The following is a 16,211-nucleotide window of genomic DNA, read 5'->3' as shown; positions in this document are numbered from 1 at the left end:
AACCTCCAGACACCCCTCATTTTGTCTGCAGGCGATTTCCTCCCTGGCCTAGAATATGGTGACCAAAACGCTTCATAGCAAGGTATTAGGCACACCCTGCCCACTCATCCCAGCAGGACCAAAATTATAGGGTGGGGCATCTGATACCACCTGCACTGACTGAGAACTTTCATGCTGGCTTGGAAAAGCTTTCATGCTGCAGCTCAGCAAAGCAAGTTCCGATGAATAATTAGGAAAGCTGTACAGCATATTATCAGGAAACTTGAACCGTGATGTGTTTTAAATATCATATCATATCATACCGTAAGTAATTAACAGAGGATTCTGAAAAGCGTGATGTGGAGTTTCTGCCTATGGCTCTCTACTTCTTCAGACAACAGCACTGTTAGATTCTGACTGACATTTTTCTGAATCAGAACAAGTTTTTCTTCTCTTTGACAATTCTTAATAGGTTCTTAAAATACTGAATATTATGTTGTTATTTATTTTATAATTACAGGAAGGCTTTATTAGTTCCTTGTCTTTTGATTATGGATAAAATAAAAGTTTTGTCTTAAAGTCTGTCATCTGTAGTAGCTGAATAATGACAATGTCGTGTGGTGGCACGCCCAAAAAATCTGAAAACCCCCCAGCAACTATATCACTATAAAAGGTAAGTGCAGAAAGGTCCTGAGTTCAACAGAAAGAAGTCATTCTGGAATTAAAGGGAAGAAGTGAAGACACCTTACCTATTCCTCATCTATATAGTCCTTGGCTTTCTTTTGTTGTGGTCTGTTTGACATTTCCATCCTGGAAAGTAATTTAGTTTCTGGACAAAGGTAGTCAGTATTTGGTTTGTTCACAAGGATAATCCTGTCATATATGTAACTCAAAGCTTTATGGAAAATCAATATTAGGCTTGCATTCTACAATAATATATTTTAGAAGATTCTTACACTTTGATTTTGAGTTATTTTAAAAATCTTGGTTAGAAAAACAACAATAATTTTCCACGCAAGGCTTATAAATTTAAGTGAGCTTCAAAATGGGTTGAATACTATGCTCAAGGGATCAAACCATTCTTTCTACAAACAACTTTTATCTTGGTCCTTTATGCATACAAAATACAATGGTGAAAGACAAGTAGCTTGACAATGACAGATTGCCTATAGTATTGGTTCATCCTGTTTGGCTTAGCTGGACTTTGAGCAGAGCTATGTTCCACACAAACGAAACCTTTGTATTCACATGCAATTGGATTCACCCTCCAGTATTTCTGATCCTTTGTGTTGTTATTTTTTCTGTTTAGCATCCACTAGGTTGAAGCAGTTAAACTTATATTGCATCTCTACAAAATGCAAAATGGCTGTCCACACAGGGAAGGGTTTGGTTCTGAAGTTTTAAATTTAAACAGAGATACTGAGATTTAAAATGTTTTATGAAAAGTGCTTGCAATATACAGTTAAGTGCAAAATTCAAGTGCTTTCATGATTTCCATACACAACAATGAATAAATAAATAAATAAATAAATTATGCGTTCTTATCTGGATTCATAGGAACCTAAAGCAGAATACAACCATTTTAAATTATAGTCTTCAGTGTCTATCTGGCTACTTTGTATGAATGATTTGATGATCACATAGGGGCAGAGGCACCATTTTCTAAAAAACATGAAGGAGGGGACGACATGGTGTCCTGACATCACATACACAATGTTATGCAATGTCCTGATGTCACTCCACACCCAGCTCTGTGTTTCCCTAAACAATGGGGGCCCACGGCCCTCTTTAAAAAAATAACATTGAGCCTTGGCCCCCAGGAATTGGCGTGCATGCATAAGGGACAGAATTTGAAGAACAAATTTGTCAGGTGTATATGGGCCAGTTGATTGGACATTTCTTGAAGTATAAAGAGCTAGTACCACTTTCATAACAGGTCAAATTACATGTGACACACAGTTGCATGTAATGCTTCTGTTTTGATGTATTTATTTCAACAATTTGTATGCCACTTAGCATATGTGGCAGCTGGCGATCTGGAATAAAGACTGGCAGGTGAAGAAGTGTTTCGGCCTTTCATCTTGTGTTATTTTTCTGCTCACTGCTCACCACACAAACCTCTTTTTTTCTGCAAGGAAAATATACAAGGGTGTGTATGTTTTTTCTCAATGGCTCAATGGGCGTTGTGGTCCTGATGAAAATCTTCCCAACCCTGAAATTACTATCGGGTCCTGAACGGAAATGTCCATTGGTGCTGCCCTCTAAGGGTAGCTTGAGGTTTGCAGGACAGTTTTCATGAGGGCCATGATTTGAGAGGAAAGCGTTAACCACTCCCCCATGTGCCACAGTCTCAATCCCAGCTGCTATTTAAGTTTATGAAAGAAGGCAAATTACTTGAAATCATGCAGTTAATATCATACCTGCTTTGGTCCTCAGTGCCATGATTAGAACTGAAGAAGGTTTTAAACATTCAACTCACTTTTTTAAAAAACACATTTAACGCTGTCAGTCGCTGAATGCTCTCCCAGTATATATCACGTTCTATTGCCTATTTAAAAGCCTGCACTTTTAATCATGAGGGAACTGAAGGATGCATGTGTGGAAAGGGGGGAGGAGTGGAAACATGCATTTTGCTTTTACACATCACATCATCCCCACTGGTGCTAATGCAATTTAGCTCAACATGGCAGTATCTCGACAAATAAAGCCACAGTTTCATACTGCAACAGGTACTGCTGTGTAAAAGTAACATTGGAAACTGGAACAGAAGTGCTAGCACAATGCACCCCACACCTGAATGCTACCTGAAGCTCATATTGGTCAACTCCGTCACATAAATCTAGAATTTTGAACTGCCATCTGTGAAGTTATTATGTATTAGGCTCTTACGCAAATTATAAATAACGGCCACTAATTCAGGTATGGCTGCATGGATTAAATATTTTAATTGTAGATAATGTTCCTTTGTGTATTTCCTTAAAGGCACATGTGCAACCATTGTGGATTAATAGCATGTTTGAACATAACTTTTTTTTCCTTTTTGGGGTGAAAGAAAGAAGTTGTTTCAAATAGGATCTCTCATCACTGTCTCTCTGACATTACCTCCTACTGAACTTAAAGTTGAATACTTGGGGTCAGAAGGGAAAGAAAACAACAATTATAGAGACAAGTTGATTGAGCAGTTTCTTTTCCATTCAGTTATGATTGGAACATGAAGAGTGGGGTGTATATTGTTAGTTCAAACATTTTCAATTACAGTGTTTTAATTGCATTTTTGTGTCCTTACACAAAATGCATTCCATAATAATGGATGTAAGAATTACAGTACCGGTTGCTCTTGCTTTTTCGTATTTGTTAACATATGAAATTGTAATTTTATATCAATCACTTCATTTATCTACTTTTCTAACAGTTATGGACAGTTCCTATTAATAAAGCTGAGAATATTGTTCTCTGACTAATGTAGGTGAGGGAGTGAAACAGAAGTGTTTACATTATTCCCTTTTAAATAGACTGTGATGTGGCAAGGCATTTAAAAAAAAAGATTTCTAGGAGACTTCTTAAAATGGTTAATCTCTTAAACAGCAATCAAAAGAGAGCATTTGCTAGTGTTTAATTCTTAACAGGATTATTTTTTTTAGTGTAGCTAAAACCATTTGTGTGTGTGTGTTTTCTTCATTCTACTACAAATTAAAATATACTCTTTTTGACATTGTTTAGACTGTGGACTCTTGAACACACATGTATGTGCTTGTTCTTACACAGAAGCACACTTCTTCACATACCGTATTTCTTATATGTGTACTAAATGAATTTAGAATGTATGCATATGTGCATTCGCATTCTCTTTCAGTATCAAATTAGTGCCTGAGGGGCAGCCATGTTGGTTTTTGGACTCATTGATCAGTGACACCTTGCGCTTCTCCAAGTCACTCTCCCAAGCACCCTTGTCCTGATGATCACCTTCATCTGACCACCTGTAGCAGATTTGAAGCACCCAGTCTACATCAGCCCAGCCATTCCCTTCAACCCTGTTCCACTTGAGGGTCTAACACAGGCATAGGCAAACTCGGCCCTCCAGATGTTTTAGGACTACAACTCCCATCATCCCTAGCTTACAGGACCAGTGGTCAGGGATGATGGGAGTTGTAGTCCCAAAACATCTGTAGGGCCGAGTTTGCCTATGCCTGGTCTAACACACTCAGAAGGTGATGCCTTTTTGATTATCCCAGAGCAGGAAGCCCCTACCTGCCCATTGGAAACATATCCCCAAATGGTGCTTGCTTCAGTTTGATTGAAGTTTTCCTTCCTCTTCTATGATGGGGAATTGAGATAGATAGAGTTCCTTTATGCCCTTTTGCCCCACTGAAGAGTTCTGTTTCACTGCTGCTATCCCAGGATAATAAACATCATTTGAGGGGTACTTTTGCTACATGGAATGTTTAATATATATGTCTTCCAGAGCGGCCATCTCCTGTATAATGCTTCTGCCCAATTTTCTGCTTAATAATTTACAATGCTAAAGAGATTTCATCACTGTGTGCTGAATATTAATTTTCTTTTAAGGGGTTTTCTCCTTAGCCTCCTATTTCACTGTTTAAATGAGCGTGTAGGCTCCTTCTACTGAGAGTTGATAGGCTCAGAAAATGTGAGAATTTCGTTATTTTCCCTCAAGTGGAGTTGATTTATTTGTGAGCAGAATTAAGAGGAGAGGAGGGCAATGAGAAGGACTGGGAGTGTATTTGTTTTGAATTCAGGCGGAAGGTTAAATCCGAGAGAAGTTACCCTTTCCACTGGTGGAAGGGTAATAAGCCCCACAATATTTATTTTACTTTAAAGGGGTGAAGCCAATAGGGAGAAGGGATGTGGTTTGAGGAAGAAAGGGAGGGGACAAAGAGCCCACTGATACTTGTGCACAAAGGCCCCCAGAGACTGCACAGGACTCCACCACTAATCACTATTAGAAACAAACTGAGTGGTCCAGGCAATATGGGTTTGCTGGGTAGCCTGTGTATATTTCTATGTAAACTAACCACTTTGCTGTTCTGTAATGAGAATCTGTGACATTGTCATATTTTCCCCTCATAGTCCCATCAATATTTTTCTCTTACATTTTGTGCCCACTTAATTATGAAAAATTTCACATGTTCAGATTTTCTAGAATGTATCAAAAGCAGAGTATATATTTATGATAAAAATATGTGCATTCTTTATTATTAGTTTTACAAAATATAGGCACTAATTTTGTTATTGAGAGGAGACATTAAAAATGTGTAAAACTGATCCTGTAGGGATCTAGGGTTATGCTGTACGGTGGTTTTAATAATGTTCTATTAACTTTTCCACAAGAACAGATATGTTAGCCCAATGTTTGGGGTCCATTCTGGAGACATAATCTCATACCAGCTTGGTATTGTAAGAAGCATTCTTCTGACATGTAGTTATATCCACTTTAAAATATATAGCCCAGGACTAGCAGGACCTGATAGTGGTAGCTAACTGGATGAGGAGACATAAACTGCTTTTGAACTGACACTATAATATCATGGTAGTTTTCAGCCTTTTTAGTCCTGAGGCTCATCTTTAACTTGAACATGATTTTAGGTACCCATTTCTTATTTTTTTCTTTTTAACCATCTATTTGTATGGCGGTAGTACTGCTGTCGTGACCCACCTTAGATCAGGCTGTGACTTGGTTTTGGGTCCTGACAGACCAATAGGATCACCTGCCATGGGAGGGTTTAGTCATTTCTGTATGATGAAGTCCCCAGTTTCAGTGTTATCCTGATCCCACAACTGCTCTAAATATCTTGTTTCAATTTGTTTCTATCAGTTTCATCCAAGCCACTGTGGAATGTCATGGAGCAAGGCTAATAATAATAATAATAATAATAATAATTTGCCTGAATGCTGTACATATGACAGTGTAATTTAATTTTAGCTTTTATATAGAGAAGATGTATGGTACCATCATATGCTAAAATGTTGTATCATCAGGTGTTAAATTTATTAGGTTCCATCATGTTTAGATATTTGAGTTGTTGATTGGTCAGATTGAACAAAAAAAGCTTGACACGTGAAATTTTGGAACACTTTTAGACACCCCAATATCCTTTACGGTCTTCACATTCCAAGTAATGAACTGAAATGAACCTTTCTGCAATTTAATTGTTGCAGCCTTTGCAGTGTGCAGTTTTAAACACACCATGAAAATTAGCAATATTTGGACTCTTTGAGTTCCTTAGATTTATGTTGCAGTCATTGAAGTCTGGGCTATTGCCTGAATCAAACAGGTTCAAAATTGATCATAAGCAGTACATAGAATTGAACCTAGAAAATTTGGGCTGGTACATTGTATGCAGAATAAGACATGCATTCATGATGCCTAATATATTAATGTTGCCTCTTTTGCTTTAGAGGCACTAAAATATTCAATTAAAAAAACATATGTTTTCCAAGCGTTTTCATTATTATTTTTTAATCTTATCAGACAGGAAGCACTCCTTGCTGCCATCAGTGAAAAAGATGCAAATATTGCCTTGCTTGAACTGTCTGCTTCAAAGAAAAAGAAAACTCAAGAAGAAGTGATGGCTTTGAAAAGAGAAAAAGACAGATTAGTCCATCAGTTAAAACAACAGGTTGGAAAACACTTTTTTTCCTTATCATTCTTTATGGGAATTTGCAATTATTTTCTCTGCTTTCTTCTAACATGAAACTAAGTCTTTAAACCAAGCCTGCCTGTGACAGCTGGAAAGAAAGGTAGGATAAGGATACATATTGCCTTACTACTATTTTATTGGTGTTTAGTCTTCAGTTGCATGTCGGTTCAGCTTGTTCAATATGTTCTTCGGTCATGTCCTGTTTCCCTTTTTCCATCGAGGCTGCCACTTAACTGATTACACAACAGCAGAAAGCATCATACTGAGATATGTTCCTTCTCTTGAATCCTACTAACCCTTTATGTTTAGTTCCCATTTTGTATATTGTTGTATTCAGTGCTTCTTTTGGGATGGTACTTACCGCTATGGAGTATCGTCACCTCTTCTTTTTGCTGCACATGGCAGCCATTTTGTACTGGCACCCATGCCACTTTTATCATGAAATGAGTGCTAGAATCTCATTTTTTAAATTATTTTTAATTATTAAAAAAATTAAAATATTAAAACCCATATCTACTGTACCTGCTTATCCAGATGCTGTGTTATAGTTGCTTGTTAGCTTTCTGCAAGGTTATCTGGAAATTACAAACGGATCTCAGCAGAAACTTAACTATAATTTGCTTCTGTTCTGACGGGGAAATTGTAGGAATGCTAGGTTGTATGTTCTAAATATATGTTTTATCTGAAAATAATTATTAAATTGCATTCCTTTTTACTGATAAGGAAAAATTGCCATAGAATACATCCTATAATAGAGTGTAGGGTCGTGGTTGGACATATTATTTGGATCAAATTCAAATCACCACTCAGGCAAGGATTTCACTGGGTTACCTTGTGCCAGCCACCATCTCTCAAACCATCTCTCAAACTTACCTATATTTCATGGTTCGTGGGACGATAAAATAGATAGGTGTGCCTTCCTGAATGCCTTGATATAAAGGTGGAATAATAAAAAAATGGAATGAATGAATGAATGCATGATTAAATATGCATATACAACAAGCAACAGACTATGATAAACTATTTTAGCTGGGGCACTCTTTTTATGTCACTATTAAGTTTCTAATGGTTAGGTCCATGCATTAAGGAAAAAGAAGCATAATCAGATAACCTAGATGCTAAAGCTGTGTTGTGTGTAGTAGGAATGCATTGTCAAACCTTTTTCTCCTGTAGAAACCCTGGGGAAAGTAGATGAGAAAAAGAGATGCTTTAGAATGAGCCTTTATTGGATGTTTTCCACTGTGTGACAGTATCAGCCTTGATTTTTGTTACTGTTACTTGCAAAGTAGGAAAACAACCCTAGCCATGCCCGTCATACCAGTCTCACCCAACCCTTTGCAAGTAACCAGCTTGTCCTTCAGAATTCAGTCATTCATAGATGAGCATGCCATGTAAGCGTTGTATTCGATCCCTCCAAACATATCAATGTTATGATTCTTCTCCTTGAATCATGCATTGTATGGTGTAGCTTTCTACCCCTTAAGCAACAGGATGCAAAACTGTTGCTTCTCCCCTTCCCTGATCTTCCTATAGTTCTGACCTCATGCGCCTAATCATTACAGCTTCTTCCCACAGGTCTATAGACATAGGAAACAGCCCCAGAGCATGAACATATCATCCATTTGTGATGCTGACTTCATCACAGACAATGGTGCCAAGTACCTGGGTTCCAGTCATGATGCCCATGTGCCTCAGGTCAGTCAGCTGGATAGGAGACATTGTACCCAAACCTTGTAAGCCCAGTAGGTCCATCAACACCTTTCTCTTACTTTTACAAATTGATTTCTGGATTCTCTGTAGCCACAGCTGAGTGGCATGGACTCGAACACTATTCTCTTTATTTTCCAGGTAATAGAGATATGTTCAGCTTACGTCAGATAACTTCCCTCTTTTCTCTTTCTGCACCTCTTGCTTGGGGGCAAATACAGGTGGATTTTAAAAGTCATTTTCCAACATTCTGCTATGCTATAGCACAGGCATAAGCAACCTTGGCCCTCCATGTGTTTTGGGACTACAGTTCCCATCATCCCTGACCACTGGTCCTGTTAGCTAGGGATCATGGGAGTTGTAGTCCCAAAACATCTGGAGGGCCAAGTTTGCCTATGCCTGCTATAGCATGACCAATAATACAGCACAAGGATGTGGCTATCAACAGATAAAGGGATAAGGTTCACTTTAGGGTCACCAGGGGATTTGATCTGTCCCTAATATGTCTTAGAGTGTACTCCTTTAGTTCCTCTTATTTGACCCTATAGGGCAGGGGTGGGGAACCACATCCAGCTGACAGGCCATGTCTCGTACTCCCAATAGACAACATTTGACTGGTGATGTGGCACTTTGAAGCCCCAACTATCAGGTGATTGTGCCCTTGCAAAGAGCCCTACGCCATGCTTGGAAGCCCCATCTATCAGCTGGCCATCAAGACTTCAAGGCACTGCCTACAGGTATTTGCAAAGGGCTTGCAGTTTGAAGTGCAAGCAATCAGCTGATTTTTGGTGCTTCATCAGCCCAGCTCAGTTGATCATTGGCATTTCAGAAGCCATGTGTGCAGTACTTCTGAAACCTTGTTGATCAACTGATTGAAGGTGCTTCAGCAGCCCATTTTGCCCCACCCAAGCTACCTTTTACCTGTTCACACCTGACATCTTATATGATGCCAGGTGACTGGCAAGAGGGCATAGCATGGTCAAAATGGCCTGGTGGGCCTAATTAGGTCCATGGTCTGGAGTGCTACTCTTGCAAACACTGTTGTGCTGAATGAAACAAATTGATCAATGCCCCTGCTTGGCCTTTGCTGAAACAAATTACAATTGCTTTTCACAGAAATAACGTAGCATCTTCACTTCATACAACATTTCTTTGGAATGTATTAAGAGACACAAATAGTGACAACTATTAACATGTAAATAGGTTTCAGAACACTTTTATTGGTTTCAATTTTAATATGATTTTGTTCTATTTGAATGTATTGGATTATTTTTATGAATCATGTTTGTTGCTGATGCACCTCAAGAAATGTGACCAAGAGTCTGTAGCAAAAAAGAATCATGTATTTTCCTGTGATCTATATGATCATTTCATTATACTTTCTAGTTATATGCTAGGGAAGAAAAAAGACAGACCACCATTTTTTTTGTAATAAGGGGAAGAGGCTCAAATCAAGCCATTTCTAAATATATAAATGCCTTACAAATCAGCTAGATTGGGATGTATCCCAGTCAGTTCTTTGTAAAGCTTATAACAGCTGGGTTGTGTGTATAGTAAAGAGTTATATTGCATGCCTTTTAAATTCATTAGTACATTTATATCCCACCTTGGGATACTTATATCATGGAACTCAAGCCAGTGTACAAGGGGTTGCCAAGCAGACCTCCCTATCTAGCCTATGACTGGATCAAAGCCTGCTTAATTAAAAAAATGTGGCCAAAACCCATGCTCTAGTCTGGTTGGATACTACTTTACAGAGATATTTCAATGGGTTTGGATAATATTGGTGAATTTCAATACAGTGGAACCTTGGTTTTCGAACTTAATCCATTCTGGAAGATCGTTCGGCTTCCAAAAAGTTCAAAAACTGAGGATCAATGGACTGGCTGCAAAGTCAAGGGTGTGTGTGTGAAAAATGCAACTTAGAAACTGTTTGGCTTCCTAAAATTATTTGAAAACCGGAGCAGTTATTTCCGGGTTTTTGGCGTTCAGGAGCCGAAACATTTCAAAACAGAGGCATTCAGGAACCGAGGTTTGACTGTATCTCTGATGTTAAATTGTGGGAATTACTATTGAAATGGAATGGTGTATCTTTATTTGGAAGAAAATAGAGGCTTTCAGACTGCAAACCTATAATCTCTTTCCTTGGATTAATGTTCATTAATGACATTAACTCCTGAGAAGACATGTATGGGATTATGCTTCAAATCACAGTGAAGAGAAGTTATAACTAGGAAAAGTAGTCCTTCTAACCCTGAAGGCATTTAGGATGACAAAATATTCTGGATTGCCCCCCTCTAATGCCCTTATTTTTGTGCATTTAGAAACAACAACCCTATTGTAATTGAGATAGCTGGCCATAGAAGAAAGTCTAAACAAAAAAAGCCCAAAATGTAGCTTTTCCTCACAGGACAGTCACTCCACACCCTTGATCATTTTGGTTGCCTTTTTCTGAAACTTTTCCAAATCTACACTAGCCTTAAATAATTATGTAGTAAGCACAGGGAAACTATAGACCAGAAGAAATAGCTATGCTGAAATATGGCAGTTTATATGGAGAAACAGAGAGTGAATTGGTGAAAAACAGATCACTTTGTTCTATCCTCACCCAAACATTATCCTCCAGAATGACCTGCCCTCTGTCCATATACTGGGTGTTATGACCCTTACTGACAGAAAACAAGTGGGAGTGTAGGGTGCAGAGAAATCCTGTTCAAACTATAAAGGTAAGAGGCTCTGACTGTATGTTGTCTTATCAGCCTTAGAAGACAACACTGCTTTCAATTGTATGCTTTCTGTATTATGTTTTGCTTCATATGTTTATCGGATATAGTATGAAATATATATATATTTTAAATAGTCCTAAGATTCAGATAGTCAATGCTATTAAACTTTCTGGATTAACCCAATATAACAAATTGTCTCATAGAGCTCTGTTGGGATTGGATTAATGCCAAGGGCACTGATTGCATCAGAATGTGTAATGTATCACAGACGCATACTGAGATTGAATTGCCAAAACTCAAATATATCCAGGTTTGCTTCAGACATAGATAACGATAAAGCGTTCTAAACAATCTGGTTGACTCCTCAAGCTTCCTTCTTCAGGTGAAGACTAATTGGCTCTCTCGGTAATATTTCCATGTGACATTTTCAAAGAATGTTGAAGGTTAAACTCTTCCTGAAATGGCTAAGAACTTTTATTATGCAAGGAAGGAAAGTAATGTAGCTAGGCCCCAATGATGGATATATACAGGAGGAAGACAATTGTCCACAGAGAGGGAGCTTTGTGTTCACTTTTCTATGCTGTCATTTCTGCTGTCTGACAAGTCTCTTGGCAATTCAATTTAAAACCTGAGTTTTCTGTTCAGTAGTGGAAATTGCTCCATAGAAAAGAGCATGTACGGTAGTGCTCTTTCTGTGTGCTCATAGCATACTTATTTCTCATCCCTTATTTGGTTTATGCTTCCCAATAGCTCCACAATAGCCGGTGTGGTGTAGTGGTTAAGAGCGGTAGACTCGTAATCTGGTGAACCGGGTTCGCGTCTCCGCTCCTCCACCTGCAGCTGCTGGGTGACCTTGGGCTAGTCACACTTCTTGAAGTCTCTCAGCCCCACTCACCTCACAGAGTGTTTGTTGTGGGGGAGGAAGGGAAAGGAGAATGTTAGCCGCTTTGAGACTCTTTCGGGTAGTGATAAAGCGGGATATCAAATCCAAACTCCTCCTCCTCTTCTTCTTCTTCTTCACATACTGTGGCAATTACTTAAAAGAAAGAAATCTCAGGGTGTGTATGGTCCTCAGCTGCAGGTCTTACATTAATATTTGTTGTTTAAAGTTTTTTTTCTGCAAATGTTTCACCCATTGGATAAAACGGTTTATTCCTTGGGTTACATATTAGTGGAAGGACTTATGTTTGTGTGATGGAACTTCCTCTCTCCCCAGCCCTGGTCCCCCCAAATCTGCTCCAGAGGCTTGGGGAACATAAGGGTAAACAACAGAGAGAGGAAGTCCTGTTGTACAGGCAGAAGTCATTACACTAATGGCATGACCTTGTAGGATACATCACTTTATGTATCTATCATGGGCTGGATTCAATTAAACCGGTGTGCTAACAGTAGCTAGTGTAAAGATTCCCACTAGCAGAATGGGGCTTTCTCCCCATTCCCTTGTCCTCCTGCTGTGCACCCCCAATACTTCCCCCACATCCACTCTATGGCATTGGGGAAAAACCCAGAACAGCATGTGAGGGGAAGAGTAGGGACATTGTTCCACCTGGGAAGCAGAAATGCTTGCATTGAAGAAACTATCTTAATAGCATGACATTGCATCCTGCCCCATATTTTTAATTTGTCCTTCCTCAAAGGAACTCAGGACAGCATACATGGGCTACCTTATCCCCATTTCATCCTAGCTACAAACCTTTCAGGTAGGTTAGGCTGAGAAATAAGGACTGGCCTTTGGCTTCACAACTGTGCATGTGCAGGGATTGTAACCCAAGTCACTTCTGTCTATTGCCCGTTGGACATTGTTGCAAGTTGTAGGGCAGCAGGCAGCGAAAAGTGAGTGGATATAGCAGCAAAGTCATTCCATGCTTCAGGTGTTGTTAATGCTACTGCTGAAATTGTTTAGCAGTTGAGGGAAGCTGCAAAGGAAGTAAAAGCCTTAACAGCCAGATCCTAAGCATGCTTACTTGGAAGGAGATTCCATTTGATTCAGTTGGATTTGCTTTAAGGAAAAGTGTACCTAGCCTGGAATTCTAATTACACACATGAGTACATGCTTAGGACTGAACTATGCAAATTGAAGCCTTATTAGCATAAGGGGATAAAAAAGTGCTTGTGCCAAAACTCACTATTTAAATTTATTCAGATTAAATGAAATTCTGTTTTTAGCTCCTGCATCATGTACAGAAAACACTGTAATAACTGCAAAATGCTAAAATATCCTCAGAAGCATTCACTGGGGAGGTCTAATAGACTCCAATGTGTTTGGAGGACAGTATTTAAAATGGCATATTTAAGACTCCTTAAATCTTGTGCCTGTCAGCTTTTGGTCTGTTCATTTAACCAATGGAAGGATATAATGAAGAAAGCAGAGACCCAGCTTAGAGAATATGCCTGAAGAGAGCAGATTGAAAGGGGACATAAATCACATATATTGTAGCTATGCGTCAATAAAAGAGCCATTCTGAGTTTTTGGAGAAAGTCAAAACATGTCTTGGGCCTGGCCTCCATTGAATTGGTGTGGTTTAATGTTTTGCGGTTTTTGTGGCCAACATGATATGTTCAGGAGCCCATTTGCATGTTGGTGGATATGAAACAACATTCTGGTGCAGAAGGGAACTCTTAAAGTTTTTCTATCTGAACATATTTTAAGATTTAGCAAAGTTTGTCAAAGTAGGTTTGTAGCAAATGCAAAGAAACCAAGCTAGCTGCGAAGCAAGCAGTTCATGAATGTTTGAAATTCTAATTGTTTGGCAAACCTATACGTCGCTTTTTAAGTATTTAATCGTCCTAATTTGTATTTTAGAATTGTGTACGCTCCCATTAGGACTGTACTCAAACCAAATCAGTGGTTCATTAGCAGTTGACAAAATAAAATGTCTAACTAGAATTCCTTTTGAGAATTAAAAGATAAATGCTGCTAAATGAAATCTGTACAATGATGTAATTCTCTTTGAAATGATTTGCTTAAAAACTATAAATACATTTTCTTGAAGGATTGTTCAGAGTTACTCGTGTGTTTCTCAAATGTCTTTTTTAACTGTTCGGATGGTCAGCCAAAAAATGTAAATGGAATTGGCCAAAAACTTCTGGAGAGCGTTTTAGCCTAGACATGTTCCAGTCACTCCAAGATCACAGGTGTCCACAATATATCAGCCACAGACAAAGCTAGCATTTGGCAATCTTTGCTAACTCATTAGCTCACTACTTCATAGAAGGATTTAGAACCAAAAAGGTAACTTTGAAGTCTTACAATAGCAGAAGTACATAAAAATTAACATAGCTAGCAATATTTTCTGTTTCATTTGCCAGGATATCCTGGTTTTTCCAGTGCAGTTGGCAAGTATGGCATCACAACATTGTAGTCAAATAAACAAAGACATTGGCAGATGAATTTGAGTATGACCTGGGAGGACAGGCTATGTCAGCCCCTTCTGTGGGCCTCCTTGATGTGTTGCTGGGGACATTGCATGTCTCTCACTTCCTGACATAGGTCTCCTTGACTTACTTTGTGTAGATCAGATCTCATCAGGTCCTCATCCCTGGAGATTTCATCAGGTACTGATCACCTTCGGATGGTGCCCCTGATTATGTTTTGGGCTGTGAGTGGTTTCTTGTTCCCGACCCTTTACATGGTTCCCTTCCTCTACCATAGCTTGGAAGTCCTGTGTGTGAGGCCTAGCCTTCTTGGGCTTCTAAGGCTTACTCACAGGCTATGCCCACCAGAACAGGAACAGTACACTAGGTGAGCCTTAAGCCTGTTTACCATAGCTTCTGACACTTGAGGTGCCCCCTTACTTTTGTGATTGTAAGTTGTTTAAAACTGTTTTACTTTTTAAAAAATATTAAATTTAAACTATTTGATATTTTAATAGTTTTAAATATTTAATAGGGGGACCTTAGAGTGAAGGGCAAAGAAAATAATACTAATACTGTACTACTACTAATAAATTTGCTGCCTGAGGTGAGGAAGAATTTGAAGCTGACTGGTGATGAGGCAATATCCACTACTGTTGCTGAAAGCAGCAGGCTAGAGAGGGTGGAGTATATGCTCCCTGGCACACACAGCGCAGTCTTCCAGCTCCTGCCAACGTCTGCAGCTTGAGGCAGTGATCTCACTCTGCCTAATGTTAGGGTCAGTCCTGCTTCTGTAAGCTTTGAAGAAAACAGGCATTTAATGATTCCCTGAGGAAATTCCTTTATATGTATACATGGAGTTACCAGAGACAGCAATGTCACTGTCAGTTCTACCCATCTTTCCCTCATGTGTGTTATACAAGTGGAGTGTTATTTAATGTTGGACACCTTAAATTGAGCCTGTTTCTCAATTTTATTTTCTGTTTCTGTTCAAACTATGGCACATATAATTTAGTATTGAGATGAATTTTCCATGCAGCTGTATCTTTAGTTTTTCTTTTAATTACAGACACAGGAGGTCCCAGCATGCAAATTACCCATAACCCAAACACCCCCAACCGCCTCCACTGTCATTATTGTTGCTCTGGGGATTAGGGGTATTCCTCATTCACACAAATTGTATTACATTAGTGTCAGATGTGTAGAATTAGATCCCAGATAATATCTGGGAGGATTTGTAACCTGAAAGGTGATCTGTAATTAAGTATGATGACGACAATGATGATATTAATAAGTAAATAGACCCCAAAGGGGCCAATTGTGCACGCATGCACTTAAGACTTTCTTGAGGGTATTTCTGCAGCAAGCTGCTCCTTAACATGTTTTCTCCCTCATATTGCACATTGCTGCAAAGATCCTGGCTTATGTTAAGCCAAAGTTTCCTGTTGCATCTGAACTGGCTTGATAGCCGGAAAAGAACCCAGGATCACATTGTACATTGATGCTATTAATGGGAAATGTTTAAGCATGTGCATAATGCATGGCTAACGCTTGATATTTCCCTATTGGCTTCTCATCTGCAGTGCTGTGTTAATGTAGAAGACTGATGCTTTTGCAACAACTTGATGAAAACTTGTTTCAGTACTGAAACAAGTCCTGCTGCTTTCTGCTATTAAATAAGATGAAATAAAACCTGGATAGAAACAACACAGAATTGAAACTTCTTTATTTCTGTTGTTTCCTGAAAAGAAGAAATCATACACCTGCATTGTGCACTTAAGCTAAC

At 38.9% G+C, this 16,211-nt stretch overlaps 1 protein-coding gene across 10 annotated transcripts in view; it reads left to right on the top strand.

The window, feature by feature from the left end:
- The window catches only part of ERC2 (ELKS/RAB6-interacting/CAST family member 2), a 527,327-nt gene that overhangs the window by 357,842 nt on the left and 153,274 nt on the right, over positions 1-16,211 (top strand). For all 10 annotated transcript variants that reach the window (XM_053377860.1, XM_053377861.1, XM_053377857.1 and 7 more), the window contains one exon: positions 6,470-6,617. In XM_053377860.1, the coding sequence (XP_053233835.1) occupies positions 6,470-6,617 (148 nt within the window). The remainder of the gene's footprint in view (positions 1-6,469; positions 6,618-16,211) is intronic.

This window comes from Podarcis raffonei, chromosome 2 (genome assembly GCF_027172205.1).
Source record: "Podarcis raffonei isolate rPodRaf1 chromosome 2, rPodRaf1.pri, whole genome shotgun sequence".
Classification (NCBI taxonomy): domain Eukaryota; kingdom Metazoa; phylum Chordata; class Lepidosauria; order Squamata; family Lacertidae; genus Podarcis; species Podarcis raffonei.
This window is presented reverse-complemented; position numbering and strand designations above follow the sequence as displayed.